Source organism: Nannobrachium achirus (genome assembly GCF_963921795.1).
Source record: "Nannobrachium achirus genome assembly, chromosome: 3".
NCBI lineage: Eukaryota > Metazoa > Chordata > Actinopteri > Myctophiformes > Myctophidae > Nannobrachium > Nannobrachium achirus.
Window position 1 is genome coordinate 36,760,153 of NC_137812.1, and position 19,248 is coordinate 36,779,400.

General features: G+C 39.9%; 1 protein-coding gene across 1 annotated transcript in view; it reads left to right on the forward strand.

Annotated features, from left to right (window-relative positions):
• LOC308282217 (neuronal acetylcholine receptor subunit alpha-7-like) overlaps positions 1-19,248 on the forward strand; it is a gene marked incomplete at both ends in the record, with an annotated part of 132,710 nt that overhangs the window by 56,973 nt on the left and 56,489 nt on the right. Inside the window, one exon of the mRNA XM_080722562.1 lies at positions 16,290-16,399. Coding sequence (XP_080578688.1) covers positions 16,290-16,399 — 110 coding nt within the window. The remainder of the gene's footprint in view (positions 1-16,289; positions 16,400-19,248) is intronic.

Below are 19,248 nucleotides of genomic sequence, written 5' to 3' on the forward strand. Positions count from 1 at the left end.
TTGTAGAGCCACCATGAGGCTGATTTGAACATTTTCAAGTGGCATTTCTTCCTTAGCCTAGTGGGAATTTGTGTGCAGTTTCACTGCAATCAGACACTACTTTCCTGATTTGCAACATTTTGCTGGGCCACCTCTACAAACTTTAGATTTCAGTGTTTTTACACAGTGAAATACACATTGGTAAATTAGCCAATTCATTTATGTGTACCAATTTGCATGTTATTTGGATAAAATCTGGAGGAGTAAAAACATTGTTTTACACCAGTAAGACTCCCTAATCGGGAGATAAGCGACCGTTGGTCGCTTATCTCCACAATCTGTCGGTAGATAATGCCGGTCTTATATAAGGGTCATTTGTGTACGGTGTGATGTCATACTGATGTCAGCAGTGTGATGTCATACTGATGTCATCAGCTATGTCTCTATATATGAAGAGTTCATTTGCAAAAACAGATAACTCCGTTTTTATAAATGTTCACAAATCCAGTTTTTTTATTGTGCACTCAAAGTAATATCAATCAAACTGAAGTTGGGTGGATTTGACTAAGTAAAAATGACTTAACAAAATAGATGTATCATAAAAAATGTAACTTTATTAGAAAATAGTTTTTCTTTTAATTTAAACTTATTTTTTTGGCAAAAACAGATAACTCCAACAGTCGTTTTTTATCAAAAACAGATAACTCCACAATTGATGTTTCACCATTGAATTTGGCCATATCGAGGACGCAAAAAGGATTTCCAGAATTTTACAGATCAAAAACAAAGTTTTGACAACATACTTAAGTAGTCTGTACTTTTATAGGGGCCACATGTAGCCACCAGGGGGCACAATAGGGGACAACTCAGGGGCCCCTGGGGTGCTAAAGGTGCACCGTTGCTCCAATCTGCACCAAACCTGGCACAACCACTGTTCAGGGGTCTACCATGACAATAGTCACACCAGGGGCCACCTCACAGGCCACACCAGGGGCCACAGTGTACCATATCAAGGGCCCCCGGGGGTCCCAGGGTGCCAAAGGCACACCATTGCTCCAATCTGCATCAAACTTAGCATGAACACTGTTTAAGGGTCTGCCATGGCAATAGTCACACAAAGGGCTAAACCAGGGGCCCCAGTGTACCATATCAGGGGCCCCCGGGGTGCCAAAGGCACACCATTGCTCCAATCTGCTTCAAACTTAGCATGAACACTGTTTAAGGGTCTGCCATGACAACAGTCACACAAAGGGCTAAACCAGGGGCCCCAGTGTGCCATATCAGTGGCCCTTGGGGTCCCCAGGTGCCAAAGGCGCACTGCTGCTCTGATCTGCACCAAATATGGCACAAACACTGTCCATGGGTCTACAATGACAATAGTCACACCAGGTGCCACCTCACAGGCCTCATCAGGGGCCCCTGTATATCAGGGGCCACTGGGAGCCACACGTCACATGGGGCCACATGGTAGACCCCTGAACATTGTTTGAGAAAATGTTGGTGCATAATGGGGCAACAGTGCGTCTATGGCACCCAGAGGCCCCTGGGGGCCACACATGGCCCCTGGGAGCCACACATGGCCCCTGGCAAGACTATCTTCATGGCAGACCCCTGGAACAGTGTTTGAGACAAGTTTGGTGCATAATGGGGCAACAGTGTGCCTATGGCACCCAGAGGCCCCTGGGAGCCACACATGGCCCCTGGTGTGACTTTCCTCATGGCAGACCCCTGAACAGTGTTTGAGACACTTTTGGTGCATAATGGGGCAACAGTGTGCATAATGGGGCAACAGTGCGCCTATGGCACCCAGAGGCCCCTGGGGGCCACACATGGCCCCTGGGAGCCACACATGGCCCCTGGTGTGACTTTCCTCATGGCAGACCCCTGAACAGTGTTTGAGACACATTTGGTGCATAATGGGGCAACAGTGCACATAATGGGGCAATAGTGCGCCTATGGCACCCAGAGGCCCCTGGGGGCCACACATGGCCCCTGGGAGCCACACATGGCCCCTGGTGTGACTATCTTCATGGCAGACCCCTGGAAAAGTGTTTGAGACAAGTTTGGTGTATAATGGGGCAACAGTGTGCCTATGGCACCCAGAGGCCCCTGGGGGCCACACATGGCCCCTGGGAGCCACACATGGCCCCTGGTGTGACTTTCCTCATGGCAGACCCTTGAACAGTGTTTGAGACACTTTTGGTGCATAATGGTGGCAACAGTGTGCATAATGGGGCAACAGTGCGCCTATGGCACCCAGAGGCCCCTGGGGGCCACACATGGCCCCTGGGAGCCACACATGGCCCCTGGTGTGACTATCTTCATGGCAGACCCCTGGAACAGTCTTTGAGAGAAGTTTGGTGCAAAACGGGGCAACAGTGTGCATGTGGCACCCAGAGGCACCTGGGGGCCACACATGGTCCCTGGGGGCCACACATGGCCCCTGGTTTGACTATCCTCATGGCAGACCCCTGAACAATGTTTGAGACAAGTTTGGTGCATAATGGGGCACCATCTTGGATCACATGGTCTAAACACGCTGCCCAATGGATTTATCTGTTTCTGCAAACAAAGAGCTATGTCACTTGTCTGTTTTTGCTACAAAACCTGATCTTTGAGGGCGTTTAGAATGGGATGTATCTGCCTTAACAACAAAATTGATTTTATATTCTAATAAAACTTAACTGTTATTTACAATAGTCATCTCATTTTTTCCCAAAATGGCTTTTATCTGTTTTTGCAAATGAACTCTTCATATGGAGTTATATGTTGTTCGTGTCCAAATATGGGGCTTGTGAGGTCAGACTTAGTGAGATTCGTCAGTTATCTCCATATATGGAGGGATGTAGGGTAAAAAACATGGTTGCTATGGTAAACAGTTGGTTGCTAAGGTAAAAAAACATGGTTGCTATGGTAAACAGTTGGTTGCTAGGGTAAAAAAATGGTTGCTATGGTAAACAGTTGGTTGCTAGGGTAAAAAAACATGGTTGCTATGGTAAACAGTTGGTTGCTAGGGTAAACAGTTGGTTGCTAGGGTAAAACCATGGTTGCTAAGGTGATTGCTAACGTACACTAACAGACCAGCAACAACAGACTGTTGCCACAGCAACGTACACAAAGGTTTGTGTACACATGTGGTGTGATGTCATACTGATGCGGAGATATGAGCAGGGCAAAGGTGTGACGTGTGACCGACCGACCGACCGACCGACCGACCGACGGCCGGTGGAGGTTTTGATACTAAACTGCGACCTACGGTCGCAATAAGTCAACCTCCTTATATCTGCCTATGAAAGGCAGATATAAAAAATGCATGGCAAAATAAATAAAATAAAATAAAATAAAAATCCCTGGCCTCAAGAGAGTACGCATAAAAGGTTTTTAGAAATCAACCTGTTATAGCGCCACCATGAGGCCAATTTGAAAATGTGGCATTTCTTCCTCGGCCTAGTGGGAATGTGTGTGTATAATTTCACTAGCCTGGTTAATAAACCAGACTGCACAACACCACCCACCGACACGCAGTGAGGAATTAGTATGAGCAATGCCAGGCTATAATTTCACGGAAACCGTATGCCGTTTTCATGATTTGGGGCATTATTTTCTTCAAAACAGAGCATCCTGCAAACTTTGAAAGCCAATCTGAGCCAATCAGGTTTGAATATTACACACGCACCACCACTCACTTCAAACTTGGTTTGATTTTTTCCCCCCTTCTCCACCAGCATACAGTATCAGGTTGCTACAATTTCTACAGTCCAGTAACTACAAGCCCTGGCCTCCCCCCTACCAACAACATACCACACAGCAGCTTCTATTTTTTTCTCTATCCCACAAAAACATCAATCAATCAGGTAGTCACATGTATCACAGTAAAGCTCAAATTATAAACAACAATGGTGTCCATACATTATCATAATGACTTAATAGTTTGGTCTCAGTTGTTATATGTGCAAATAAGCCGAAAAGCTTACTAGGATCTCCTTTTAGTTGACCTTGTACCAGTGAACTGTACTGTCGTGAAACTGTACCCTTTCATAAACAAACTTCTAATAAAGTCTTCAATCAATCAATCAATCAATCAATCAATCAATCAATCAATCAATCAAACAAACAAACAAACTAACAAACAGGGATAGACAGCACCTTAACTCTGCAGCATCAGTGGGGCCTCCTACAAAATAGTACAACAGTTATTTTAGACAGCAACTTTAGCTTAGCTTACTTACTTGATTTAAGGGACCCTAACCCTAACCTCACTAAAACTAATGCTGTGAGGTGGGGAACATACAGAGGGGAACATAGAACCTGGGGAACATAGGGTGGACCCCACATTGATACAGGGTGCACCAAAGCATATGTTACAAAATTGGACACAAAGGTTTCAAACCCATCATTGTTTTTTTTTTTTTTTTTAAGAAAGGTATCTGGACTTTAGCAAGCAAGCAATGTATGTAGGACCTAGCTAGCAACAGGGATTGAGGCCTGTATTGCTATGTGTTATCATCTTATCAACACAATACTTGACTGCATTATTTTCCCTTCATGATCACAAACTATAATAACAAAAGTGATTGTTAGCTATCATACAGTATATTATATTATCAACAAGTTATTATGATTTTGTGGTGTATACATACCATTAATGTTCACAGCACGTTCTCAGACCTCCTTCTTCTTCCTGTTTACTTTTCTCAGACCTGTTCTTCTTCTTGGCAGTTGGCAAACCAACTTAGGTGCATTACTGCCACCACCTGGATTGTGTGTAACAATTGATCTCATATTATGCGTGACAGGCAGTGGTGTAAAGTAACTAAGTATGTTTACTCAAGTATTGTACTTAAGTATATTTGTTAAGTATTTGTACTTTACCTGAGTTTTCCCAATTTCCAGTACTTTTACCTCTACTCCACTACATCTCAAAGGCAAATATACTTTTACACCACTACATTTATTTGAACACTTTAGTTACTAGTTACTTTGCAGATTTTGATTATTATTATTACAAAACATAGGCCTACCATAAGTCATGTACTTCAGCTATATACATTTTGTCCATTTGAAAATAGCCGATCTACAAGCGCATTGTGAGCTTGTAGATCGGCTATTTTCAAAAGATGTTTGTAGAAACTTTGTACACTTGAAAACTTGAACTGCGATATTCTGCATAATGAGTTTTTTGTACTTTAATTAACATTTGATGCCAATACTTTTGTACTTTTACCAAGTACATTGTGAATTCCAGACTTTACTTGTGAGGGCACACTCACATCAAACTAACTACCTATGACAGGGGTGCCCACACTTTTTTGACATGTGATCTACTTTTAAAATGACTAGCTCAACATGATCTACACATCCAAAATGTTTTAGCTGAGGGCCTGAGGGAGGGCTTTGGAATAGCAGCACTGGCGTTACATTTTAGACAAACACACTTATTGTAAGGGGGAAATAAATGGGAAATACTGGGGGAAATGTCTTCATCCCATTCTGAATGGAAGTGGTAGGTTTTGGGGTTCTTTGAACAAATTTTTCCTACTTTAGAAGCCATGAAGGGAGCTGACAGGCCCTTCTTGATGTCATATTGACATATTCTTTTTATATTTTAATTATATTATGTTTTTAGAGGCATGTCATGTGCATGGTCTACCTGCCCACCCTTGGTGATCTACTGGTAGATCACAATCTACCTTTTGGGCACCCCTGACCTATGAGAATGGAGAGCTTTTTGCAGAAATCCTCTGTACCGGCAGCAAACCGCCCCATTCCAATTGAAATACATTGGCGGAATTGGGAATCCACTCTCATAGTTTGATGTGAACGTCCCCTAAGGGCACGTCACACAGGAAAAATATTCTACCTGTGAGAGTGGATTCTGCCAATGCATTCCAATGGGAATGGTGTGGATTTATGGTCTTGCACAGCTTTATGCTTGAAGAGAGAATTCGCTGTCTGGAAAAAACAGTTAGCTGAGCACAAAAAGAGTTTATCAAATGACACCAAAGTATGGTTGCTAGCTGATAAATGGACTCTGCCAATGCATTTCAATGGGAATGGAGCAGATTTTTTGAGAAATCTGCCATTTGAGGATTTCTCCAAACATATGTTCCATTCCCATTGAAATGCATTGGCTGAATTGCGACCATCAGGTTGCTAGTTACTATGAAAAGCTCCACCGGCTGTCCCTCCGTCCGTCCCTCCGTCCGTCCGTCCGTCCGTCCGTCCGTCCGTCCGTCCGTCCGTCCGTCCATCCGTCCGTCCGTCAGTCTGTCCGATGCGTCACGTCACGTCACACTTTTGCCCTACTCTTAAGCCCTTTGCACACAGGACAGTTGCGTTTTTTTCATTTGCGGCATGAATAAAACGCATTGGATTTGGTGTGCAAGGCTGTGCGGAATTGGCGCTGCGGATCCAAAAAGGAGTCATAAAAGGAGTGATGAGTTTTTTACCGCATGCGACAAGACGCATGAATCGAACTGGGTTCGATCGAGAAAAAAACGCACGGCGGCAGCCACTCGTCGCACGGCTAATTCGGAGCCGGTGTGCATGAGGTCATAGAGAATCATTGTTTTCTTTTCAAAAAATGATATTGTCCGTTTTATCCGTGCGGTTAAACGCGCCTGTGTGCAAAGGGCTTTACTCCGCCACCGTTTCCCCTGTCCATACCAAGTGGTACACACTATCTCCCAACTCATGTCAGCAACATGCATGTATACCATTTCCCATATTCCCTCCTGATAGGCTACAATTGCCATCTAAAGTTTGCTGGATTGCTCCCTTTTCAAGATAATGCAGCAAATCATGAACACCACTAAGACTCCCTAATCGGGAGACCAGTAAGACTCCCTAATCGGAAGATAATCGACCGTTAGGTTGCAGCGTGATTTTAGGGCAAAATCTGTAGGAGCAGTGTCCAAAAATTTGTTTGAAAAAATCTGCCTGATGGTGGCGCTATATGGGACAGATCCAGACATACACTGTGTATGTAATTTTTGGGGCGTTTACCGTGACCCTTAGGGCACGGTCACACCAAACTACCTATGTGAGTGGATTCCCAATTCTGCCAATGCATTTCAATGAGAATGGAGCGGTTTTGGCAGATATCCTCTACTGGTAGGAAACCACTCCATTCCCATTGAAATACATTGGCAGAATCGGTAATCCACTGTCATAGGTAGTTTGGTGTAGCCTTAGGGCACAGTCACACTGGAAAAAATAATATGAGAGTGGATTCCGCCAATGCATTTCATTGGGAATGGTGTGGATTGAAGTACTGTTTTACCCCTTCTGTCCAATCGGGTGAGTCGAAGACGGACTGTCCCAAGCCTCACGAAATGACAAGTGGTTCAGGCCTGGCGCTACGGGGGGGGGGGGGGGGGGGGGGGGGGGCTGGGGGGGCATTGCACCCTCTATGCAAAGTCAAGAAAATATCAAAAACAACACAAATATTGGCTGATTATTATTATTACCCTTATTATTATTATTACCCTTATTATTATATTTTATTATTATAAAACTGGCATCTGTTGTAGGTATTATAGATTTATAAAATGAATATTCATTATTACTAGCCTATACAAAAAAATATGTGCCCCCTCACAATTTTCAAAAGCCCCCTTTGTCATTTCATCTTGCATCCGGCCCTGAAGTGGTTGTCATTGGTTATCGGGGGAATCCACTGGCTGCGAAAAACAGTTGGTTGAGCATAAAAAGAGTTTGTCAACCTGCCAGCCATACTTAAATGTGACCATGCCCTTACAAGTAAAGTCCGGAATTCACAATGTACTTTGTAAAAGTATAAAAGTATGAAGTACAGAAAGTAAAAGCAGTCATTATGCAGATTGAGGCTACAAACATCTTTCGAAAATAGCAGATCTACAAGCTCACAATGCGCTTGTAGATCGGCTACTTTCAAATGGACAAAATGTATAGACTATATAGCTGAAGTATATGATAATAATAAGTATATAATAATAACCAAAATCTGCAAAGTAATTTGTAACTAAAGTGTTCAAATAAATGTAGTGGTGTAAAAGTACAATATTTGCCTTTGAGATGTAGTAGAGGTAAAAGTACTGGAAATTGGGAAAACTCAGGTAAAGTACAAATACTTAAAAATATACTTAAGTACAGTACTTGAGTAAACATACTTAGTTACTTTACACCACTGCCTGTCACGCATAATATGAGATCAATTGTTACACACAATCCAGGTGGTGGCAGTAATGCACCTAAGTTGGTTTACCAACTGCCAAGAAGAAGAACAGGTCTGAGAAAAGTAAACAGGAAGAAGAAGGAGGTCTGAGAACGTGCTGTGAACATTAATGGTATGTATACACCACACAATCATAATAACTTGTTGATAATATAATATACTGTATGATAGCTAACAATCACTTTTGTTATTATAGTTTGTGATCATGAAGGGAAAATAATGCAGTCAAGTATTGTGTTGATAAGATGATAACACATAGCTAGCAATACAGGCCTCAATCCCTGTTGCTAGCTAGGTCCTACATACATTGCTTGCTTGCTAAAGTCCAGATACCTTTCTTAAAAAAAAAAAAAAAAAAAAAGCAATGATGGGTTTGAAACCTTTGTGTCCAATTTTGTAACATATGCTTTGGTGCACCCTGTATCAATGTGGGGTCCACCCTATGTTCCCCAGGTTCTATGTTCCCCTCTCTATGTTCCCCACCTCACAGCATTAGTTTTAGTGAGGTTAGGGTTAGGGTCCCTTAAATCAAGTAAGTAAGCTAAGCTAAAGTTGCTGTCTAAAATAACTTGTACTATTTTGTAGGAGGCCCCACTGATGCTACTGATTGATTGATTGATTGATTGATTGATTGATTGATTGATTGATTGATTGATTGATTGATTGATTGAAGACTTTATTAGAAGTTTGTATAGGAAAGGGTACAGTTTCACAACAGTACAGTTCACTGGTACAAGGTCAACTAAAAGGAGATCCTAGTAAGCGTTTCGGCTTATTTGCACATATAACAACTGAGACCAAACTATTAAGTCATTATGATAATGTATGGACACCATTGTTGTTTATAATTTGAGCTTTACTGTGATACATGTGACTACCTGATTGATTGATGTTTTTGTGGGATAGAGAAAAAAATAGAAGCTGCTGTGTGGTATGTTGTTGGTAGGGGGGAGGCCAGGGCTTGTAGTTACTGGACTGTAGACATTGTAGCAACCTGATACTGTATGCTGGTGGAGAAGGGGGAAAGAAATCAAACCAAGTTTGAAGTGAGTGGTGGTGCGTGTGTAATATTCAAACCTGATTGGCTCAGATTGGCTTTCAAAGTTTGCAGGATGCTCTGTTTTGAAGAAAAAAATGCCCCAAATCATGAAAACAGCGTACAGTTTCCGTGAAATTATAGCCTGGCATTGCTCATACTAATTCCTCACTTCGTGTCGGTGGGTGGTGTTGTGCAGTCTGGTTTATTAACCAGGCTAGTGAAATTATACACACACATTCCCACTAGGCCGAGGAAGAAATGCCACATTTTCAAATTGGCCTCATGGTGGCGCTATAACAGGTTGATTTCTAAAAACCTTTTATGCGTACTCTCTTGAGGCCAGGGATTTTTATTTTATTTTATTTTATTTATTTTGCCATGCATTTTTTATATCTGCCTTTTATAGGCAGATATAAGGAGGTTGACTTATGTAAAACATTGTTTTTACTCCTCCAGATTTTATCCAAATAACATGCAAATCGGTACACATAAATACCAATGTGTATTTCACTGTGTAAAAACACTGAAATCTAAAGTTTGTAGAGGTGGCCCAACAAAATGTTGCAAATCAGGAAAGTAGTGTCTGATTGCAGTGAAACTGCACACAAATTCCCACTAGGCTAAGGAAGAAATGCCACTTGAAAATGTTCAAATCAGCCTCATGGTGGCTCTACAACAGGCCGAGTCGAATTGACCTAGCTCAAAAAAGGCTGGGAAAGGCTTTTTATTTTGGTGACGGTCCTACAGATATTTTTTTATGTTTTGTTCCTTACACCATGGACATGATGTTTCGAACCCCACGTCCCTCCACCGACTTATTTACTACTATGAACCCTTTTCTAGATTATTTTTTAACACCCACAGAATCACAGAAATGGTGTAATAATTATAATATCTCTGCTGTCGTGCAGAAACCAGTTCCAGCTCCAAATGTAATCTTTTCACAAAATGAAAAAAAAAAAAACTAAATATATTTTCAACACAGACACCTTCTGAAAAGTGAACGTCTTTATGAACAAAACATGTCTAAAATGCCTGAAGACTGTCTCCTAACCTGCTATTTACTTAAACGTTGCCTTTTGTTGTCACAGCATCTAGACACACCAGTGAAAGAAAGTAGTCTGCAACATCTGTCAAGTCACCATCTGTACCGTCTGCGCTCTACAAGTCCAGTTACTCTACCTCTGCCACCTTCGCCAGAGATTCCTCAAGCTCCTCATCCTCAAACGATGGCAAGAAGAGGAAGAATTATACAACGGTGATAGTTGTACTAGAATGATATTATATTAACTGCAAAGGAATCACTAGCACCAAAACATTGCTACTTCTGTTTGTCCACAGCTTTCCTTTACGAATAAATAACCCCCTGTTATTTACCTAAAGTAAAAAGTAAGATAAATGTTGAAAGTGACAGTGTCTGTACCCAAAACTATTTTCAGAGTATCCAGTCATTTTGATCTTTTATCTTGTACTACTAACAAAATATAAGTAAAAAAGAGCTGCTACGTCCTTCCAAAGGGGGCTTTTCACTGGCAGATGAGCCAGTAGGGTAGGACATCAGTAGGAGCAATTTTTGGCATTTATTTTAACTCATTTAGTGCCTTTCGCGTGATGTCACGCGAAATTCCCTTTGATGTCACCAGTGCCGAATGCGCGAAAAGTAATATATTACTGTAACGGCGAGTATAAATACCGAGTATATGGTGGAAGCTCCGGAGGCGAAAATCGTCGCTGATTTGTCATCATCACGGCTCCACCAGCACAAAATAGTCATCCCATAACATTGAGGTGGACGGGGGATCTCATCTTAAATGTCCATTATCTCAAAACTACACTTTAGAAGCGAAGATGGAGGCAGATGCTCGCTTATATAACACATATATAAAAGCTCCAATGCAATCCAGCATGGCACCACGTAAACAACGATCGATTCCGGCGCACGACCCGATGACGTCAGACCGGAAGTAATCACCTCGTGGCCTTCTGGCCTTCAAAATAAGATAACGGCAGTGAATGGGGGCGGGGGGGGGGGGGGCACTCTGGACATTTTAATCTGTTAAAGTCAGAGGCTTTTAATGAGTTAATACCCAAGTAGGACACAAACCTTAAAGGAGTAGTTCACCCAAGACATGACATTTATTCTATCGTTTTACTTACCCTGTGATGTTTATGACCCATGGAGATTTTTTGTTTGTAAAGCCTTCTTTAATGGTAAATCCAGAAGCGAGAAAAAAAAATGAATGGAATCAATCAGTGATCCGTTTCTGCAGCAAAAAAACAATATCAAAAATCCTTCCATTAAAAAACAAACAAAGCTCCAGTGTGCTATCAAAGCCTGTAGTTCCATTATCTGTTGAGACCAGTTCAAAAAGTTCCCTGTACAGTGAGAAAATGAACTTTATAAAATGCTTCCGGTGTAAATAAACTGTGCACGAAAAGGGAGCGCGCTTGGCCAGGCGTGTGCATTCTCAGCCATGCTCGTTCGTGAATGTGCCCCGTTGTTTTGAGGTTGCGTCATCAGCGCAACCAGGCACCAGCCTGTTTACGGTGAAATGAAAGCTATTGGAGATGGGATTTATGGCTGTATGAGGTGAGCCGGATTCATGAAATCATTCATTTTAAAGAGCCGTTCAAAAGATTCAATTTGTTCATGAACGTCCTATCTCTACAACGAGCATAGCTGAGAACCATGAATCCAGCTCAGCTCATACAGCCATAAATCCCATCTCCAGTAGTCTGTGAAGTAGTCCTTATATTGTAGTATTTATTTAATAGTCTTTATAGAACCTACCTAAAAGCCTATGTAAGGCAATTTACGCATTTCTGGGTCTATAGATAAAAAAAAGGGGGAAAAAGGGTGTTAAATAGTTTGTTTTTATATGCCATCATGCTTTCACATTTGATCATTGTTTCGGCAGAAACCCCCATCTAGTAAGATATTTAGTCGCTAAATCAACTTATGTGAACATAATGTATTCTGGACCTGTTTTTACCCCCTTTGGGTAGATGTGAACTGCCAAATCGTTAATAAATGCTTATTAACACTTTGTTGATGTTAACAAGACACTGTTCTATTGTTAATAAATACTTTATTAGTGCTTTGTTAATGTTTATAAGCACACTGCTCCCACTTTAGAATAGGTACTGCAAAATGCTTAATTAATGTGTTAATAAATGCTTAACTAACGCTTTGTTGATGTTAACAGGACACAGTTCCATTGTTAAAGGACAACTTTGTTTTTTTACAACAAGGGTTCATATTTTAAGATTGTAATTAGGGAAAAGAAAAAGTGAGTGCTAAAATGTTTTCATTTGTTTCGTTCTATTGTTTTATCGCGATTACTGTGCTAAAATGTGGGGCATGCGTACGCATGGGGGCATGCGTACAAGTGGCCAAATATGTCTTTTTAGACACAATACGCCAGCAGTTTCTTTATTGCTATTTACAGTAACACTTCTAGCCCCCATAAGTCACATCAATCCATGAAAGGTTGCGTCGTATTTTGGGATTGGGCTTACTCTGTGTAAAATTACATATTTAGCCACTTGTACGCATGCCCCCAACTACTGAAATATTACAATCTAAAAATATGAACCCTTCTTGTAAAAAAAAACAAAGTTGTCATTTAATGAGTGCTTTGTTAATGCTTTGTTAATGTGTATACCACACTGCTCCCACTTTAAAATAGGTACTGCAAAATGCTTAATTAATGTGTTAATAAATGCTTAACTAACGCTTTGTTGATGTTAACAAGACACTGTTCCATTGTTAATGAGTGCTTTGTTAATGGTTTGTTAATATTTTTACCACACTGCTCCCACTTTAGAATAGGGACTGCAAAATTCTTAATTAATGTGTTAATAAATGCTTAACTAACGCTTTGTTGATGTTAACAAGCCACTGTTCCATTGTTAGTGAGTTATTACTTAATGATTTGTTAATGTTTAAACGACACTGCACCTACTGCAAAATATTTAATTAATGTGTTAATAAATGCTTAACTAACGCTTTGTTGATGTTAACAAGACACTGTTCCATTGTTAATGACTGCTTTGTTAATGGTTTGTTAATATTTATCCCACACTGCTCCCACTTTAGAATAGGTACTGCAAAATGCTTAACTAATGTGTTAATTAATGCTTTATTAACACTTTGTTGATGTTAACAAGCCACTGTTCCATTGTTAATGAGTTATTACTTAATGATTTGTTAATGTTTAAACAACACTGCGGCCACTTTAGAATAAGTACTGCAAACTATTTAATTAATGTGTTAATAAATGCTTAACTAACGATTTGTTGATGTTAACAAGAAACTGTTCCATTGTTAATGACTGCTTTGTTAATGGTTTGTTAATATTTATCCCACATTGCTTCCACTTTAGAATAGGTACTGCAAAAACTAATGTGTTAATTAATGCTTTATTTACACTTGATTGATGTCAACAAGCCACTGTTCCATTATTTATGAGTTATTATTTAATGATGTGTTAATGTTTATACCACACTGCTCCCACTTTAGGATAGGTTCTGCAAAATGCTTAATTAATGTGTTAATAAATGCTTAATAAACAATGTGTTGATGTTAATAAGAAACACATTTGTTTTTAATGAGTGTTTTATTAATGATTTGTTAATGTTCATAAGACACTGCTCCCACTTTTGAATAGGTACTGCAAAATACTTAATTAATGTGTTAATAAATGGTTAGTAAATAGTTTAAAAATGCACTATGAGCTATTAATAAAGACTAACTAATGTCTGTTAATGTGCTAATAAGTATAATATAGTTAAAGGAGCATGAAACACAAAATCACTTTTTCTATAAATATATATTATATAAATGAGTCACTTGTGATAGGGAGCAGTGATATGGTTCATTTTGCCCATAGGCTTGGGGTTTCAGAGCTTTCTGCTGTCTCTGTAGCTATTTCTGTGTACTTCCAGTTTCTAGGTCCAAAAGAAATCTTTCGCGCCACTCATTAAATATTAGCTATCAATGTTCTGTGGTGTAACGTGACGTAGGCATATCTAATTAATATTAACGTTTGTTTTACAGAGTCGTATCAAGGGGGGGCGTGGTTTCACTGTATGCTTGTTTGCCAGAGAGAAGAGCAGGCTCTCTCAACGGACAGTTACATGCCTGTGTTATTTTCTGTGTAGTGTAGCCTGTGTGTGTGTGTGTGTGTGTGTGTGTGTGTGTGTGTGTGTGTGTGTGTGTGTGTGTTTGCGTACGTGTCGTGACAGTGCACGCACACACACAACGTCCACACACGGAAAACAGCAGATCTACAAGCTCACAACGCGTCGCAAAAGCGACGCGCTGTGAGCTTGTATATCGGCTATGTATGTAGCCTAGCTATTAGCCATAGAGCCGACACCAACGTGTTTACATGGTTGAGAAGCTATTGCTGCTACGGCTGTTAGCTAGGCTACATAGCTACATAGCTAATATACAAGCTCACAACGAGCTTGTAGATCTGCTAGTTTTCGTGTGTGGACGATGTGTGTGTGCGCGCACTGTCACGACACACACACGCACGCACACGCACACACACACACACACACACACACACACACACACACACACACACACACACACACACACACACACACACACACACACAGTCACTCACTCACACACACACACTACACAGCAAATAGCTATAGTGATAGCCTAGTAGCGTCCATTCTTCACTGGTTCCGTGGTCCATAGCTGGATAAAAGCTCAGACAGCTTGTTTGTAAAATACCTGCACATTTAAATTAGTTATGTAACCTGGAGTTGCCGAATCTTTATACTTTTTACACCTCCAATGGCTGGTTTTAAAAAATGTTTCCGAAATGGAACAGCAACTGCCCAGTGCCCACTGCTGACAGCTTCGCTCTGTCTCTCTCTGATTCTGATAGAAGACGCATTACTCCGCCCCTCGCCCCCACAACGGCAGATAACCACGCCTACATTTTAGAAATCTTTTCATATCTCAAGTCTGATAAAACAAATAAAGAGGCGGGGTTTCTGACCCCTTTAATGAGTTTGTTATGGGGGTTTTATAAATTGTTAATTAAGTATCTTATTAATTGTTTATTAAGTGTTAATTACGGATGTATTACTTTCTTATTATCATTATATTAACATATAGAAACATAAAATTAAGGTTTAATAAACGGTTAAATAACTGTTAATTAAATGGCTTTTTAATCATTAATAAATTATCTTTTAAATAGGTTATTAGGTGTTTATTAAGGTTGATTAACCTCTTTATTATCTATTTTTGTTAACATATATTAATGTTAATACATTTCTTATAAATTGTTTGTTAATTGTTAATAAAGTAGCTTATTAAGTTTTCCAGTTGTTAATTAACTATTTACTAAATGGTAATAAGGATGTTAATAACTGTTAATTAAGGTTAGTACATTTCTTATAAATGGTTTCTTAATTGTTAATAAAATAGCTTATTAATAGTTCTTCATGTTGTTAATTAACTATTAACTAACTGTTAATAAGCATGTTAATAACTGTTAATTAAGGTTAGTACATTTCTTATAAATTGTTTCTTAATTGTTAATAAAGTAGCTTATTAATAGTTATTCATGTTGTTAATTAACTATTAACTAACTGTTAATAAGCATGTTAATAACTGTTAATTAATGTTTATTAATGGTACCTTATTTTAAAGTGTTACCTGATTTACAAGCTCACAACAGGCTGCATCTGCGACGCAACGTGAGCTTGTATGTCTGCCGTTAAACCGGAAGTGTGGTCCAAATAATCTCCAGTCGCCTCCAGCAAACTCCCGCGGAAAGAGGTGGATATATATATATATATATATATATATATATATATATATATATGGAGGTGTGAGGGCCATGTTTGAGCCCAAATTCTAGATGTGAGGGATGCATAGCGGCTCGAACTTCTACTTTAATAAATGTCCTATTTTTCCTTTAATATCAACATTGTATGTGATAATCTTTTTCTTTCTCTGTCACTACCTTTTCTTAAATTTTATATTCTCTTATTTTGATCCTTCTGCCTTGTGTCATACTGTAGTACTGGACGGACACCTACCTGTCGTGGAACGTGGACAATTACCCCGGGGTTCAGACCCTGCGTTTCCCCTCCAGTCAGATCTGGGTGCCAGACGTCCTGCTCTACAACAGGTACTGTACGCTCTGTTTGGTTCCATCTCTCCTCTCATCTCATTTCCATCCCATCTACAGTAGTATCATCTCATTCCTTTTCCCTTTCGTTTCATTTCCCAATCTCACAAATAATGTAGTTGGCATTATACTGCCTTTGCAATAGGCCAAACCCACAAGACTGGCTAGAGAATAACTCATATTACTCAAGAGTGAGCATTCTCAGCTCATCTCAACTCAACTCAACTCAAAAGAAACTGTTGTACTTTGAAAGGACTGCAAGGTAACCCACAGAGAATACAGTGTTCCAATCTCACATGTACCGTTGCTGCTGTTTACAAGGCATTAATTAAGTGATGATCTGATCTGATACTATCCCACTTGATTGCCTTATGTGTTTAGTCATGTTTGGGTTTGTTTTAGTATTCTGTGGAGTTCGATTTGTAAAACATTTTCTTAGCTACTTGTACAACAATACATTTGCGTAAATAGCTACAAGCCAGAAACGCTTTGCATCACAGCACGATGTGAGCTTGTAGATCTGCCTTTTTTTTAAACTTTTTTTAATGATTAATTGAAAGATGTTGAATGAGAAGGAAGAGGCCGCACACTCTTCAGCCACGATGCAAATAATTTATTTAACCAACGTTTCGACTGTTGCCAGTCTTCATCAGGGTTTAGACTGGCAACAGTCGAAACGTTGGTTAATTAAATTATTTGCATCGTGGCTGAAGAGTGTGCAGCCTCTTCCTTCTCATTCAGTGTTATCTGTGTGGTCAGCAGCACCTCACTCACTTTGGTGTGCGCTCCTCCTCAAACACAACTAAGTTGTGTTTGTTCCTCTCTCCCTCGCTCTCTCTTTCTCTCGTGTGTCTGACTCTGTCTGTCTGCCTGCATGTCTGTCTGCATCGACGCGCAGCCCCGACTCCAAAAAAAAAAAAGAAAGAAAAAAAGACGAACGGAGACATTCCGTAGGCTAGATCAGTGTTTCTCAAATGGGGGTACGTGTACCCCTAGGGGTATGCGGAGGTACTACAGGGGGTACTTGAGAGAACATGGAAAATGGAAACATTTATTAAACATTTATTTATTTTACTGTTATGTTTAATGATAAAACATTGACAAATGTACGTGAACGTGCTGCTCTGTATACGTAGCTTTAAACCAAATTAAGTACAAATTTTACAGTTAATGTGAATAGAAAACAGGCTACTTACTTTTATTTTCAACATATTGACATAAAAACTTCACTTTTGATGTCAGTATTTTCTGGTCAAAATGTTGTCGATTAGAGCAGTGTTTCTCAAACTACCAAATTTCAAAGTATCCCCTTAACGGGTTCATTTGGTTCCATTTGTACACTGTCAGAGTTACAGACTTGTATGGGTCACTGGATTCAGCAATCAGGAAAAGGGGGTACTGAAGCCCAAAAAGTTTGAGAACCACTCGGCTAGATCAATGCATTTCTGTGATCGCACAACTAAGAAAACTAACTAACAGGGAATAGCCTACCAGAAAATAATATTAGCCTAATAATAAGGGTGATAATAATAATAATACTTTTGAAGTTGCGGATGGGGATGGTGCGGATTTATAAATTGGATGATATAATTAATGCGGTTGGATAATGGGCGGATAATGAATTTGCGCGGATGGATTCGGATGACTTCAGAAGCCTATCCGCGCATCACTACTGTGCGTTCAGCCATTCCGGAGATACACTCCTTCACCCATGCTTCACCGTGCACCCGAGTATAGAGACACACGGGAGACTACAAATATGGCCGCCCTAGCGACCCCACTCCAAGATGCGCTGTGATTGGCCGGCAGTGTATAACCCTCGCTGTGATTGGCCGTTAGTGTGATGACGCAATTTTGCCGCAAAAAAACGGTCCCCGGTAGGGATCATAGAAAACATATAAAGAGAAGGCTTTAGAAGCTGAAAATAACGGAGTGGGGGTTCTAAAACTTTAGCGATTTAACAGTTAGGACAATTTTAAGATTTGTTTTATAAAAAAAGTTACATGGTATAACTTTAAGTTTGTAAGGCCTAATAATATTATTATATATTTTAATTTTTAATTGAGATATTATCAAACATAAATATCAAACATATCAGACACTCTACATTTTCCAAAAGGAAATGCATGGTTTTAATTCAGTCTGATCAGAAGCAGGGATAAAGCAATACAAGTGAATGCCCAGAGGGGATATCAAAGCAGAGGCATGGATTCATCCCAGCATTCTCCTAGTAAAGCTTCAAGCTTTGTACCATTCCACCACTGATAGGACCATGTATTATTTCACCATATTGTATCTGCATTCAAATGTGCACGCTTGGATTCACTCTAATAATTTGCAATGACATATTAAGCCTTAACTGATTTCTGTGCAAAGCATAACACAAACACATTGTAGATTGAAAGCAGAATACAAACACAGTGTAGATTTAATTATGGACAAACTATGCTATTGCTATAAAGACAACAACAATAGTATGCATTGTTCTGGTGGGTTCCGTGGCAAATCCATCAACGCTCATATTTCATATCTTTCCTCTGCCTTTGTTGTTTACTGATCAACCCACATTACTCATTGTATTGGCCCTGTAGCTTACAGTATGTTAGATTATCATGTCAATAAAACAGGAATATAGATTGCGTTCATTGTTTACTCAATAATACACAGGGTAGACAGATAGACAGATCCCTTAAGAATGTCACCCTTGGCTACACAGGGAAATCCTGAGAAGCAAACTGATAAAGAATGGATTGCAATTATTATCCCTGTGGCAAATTATAAATGATGGCTTTGCAGAGCTGTATTTACTTGTGTGCTGATGAATCGTTGACAGTAACCAAGGAGTTTGT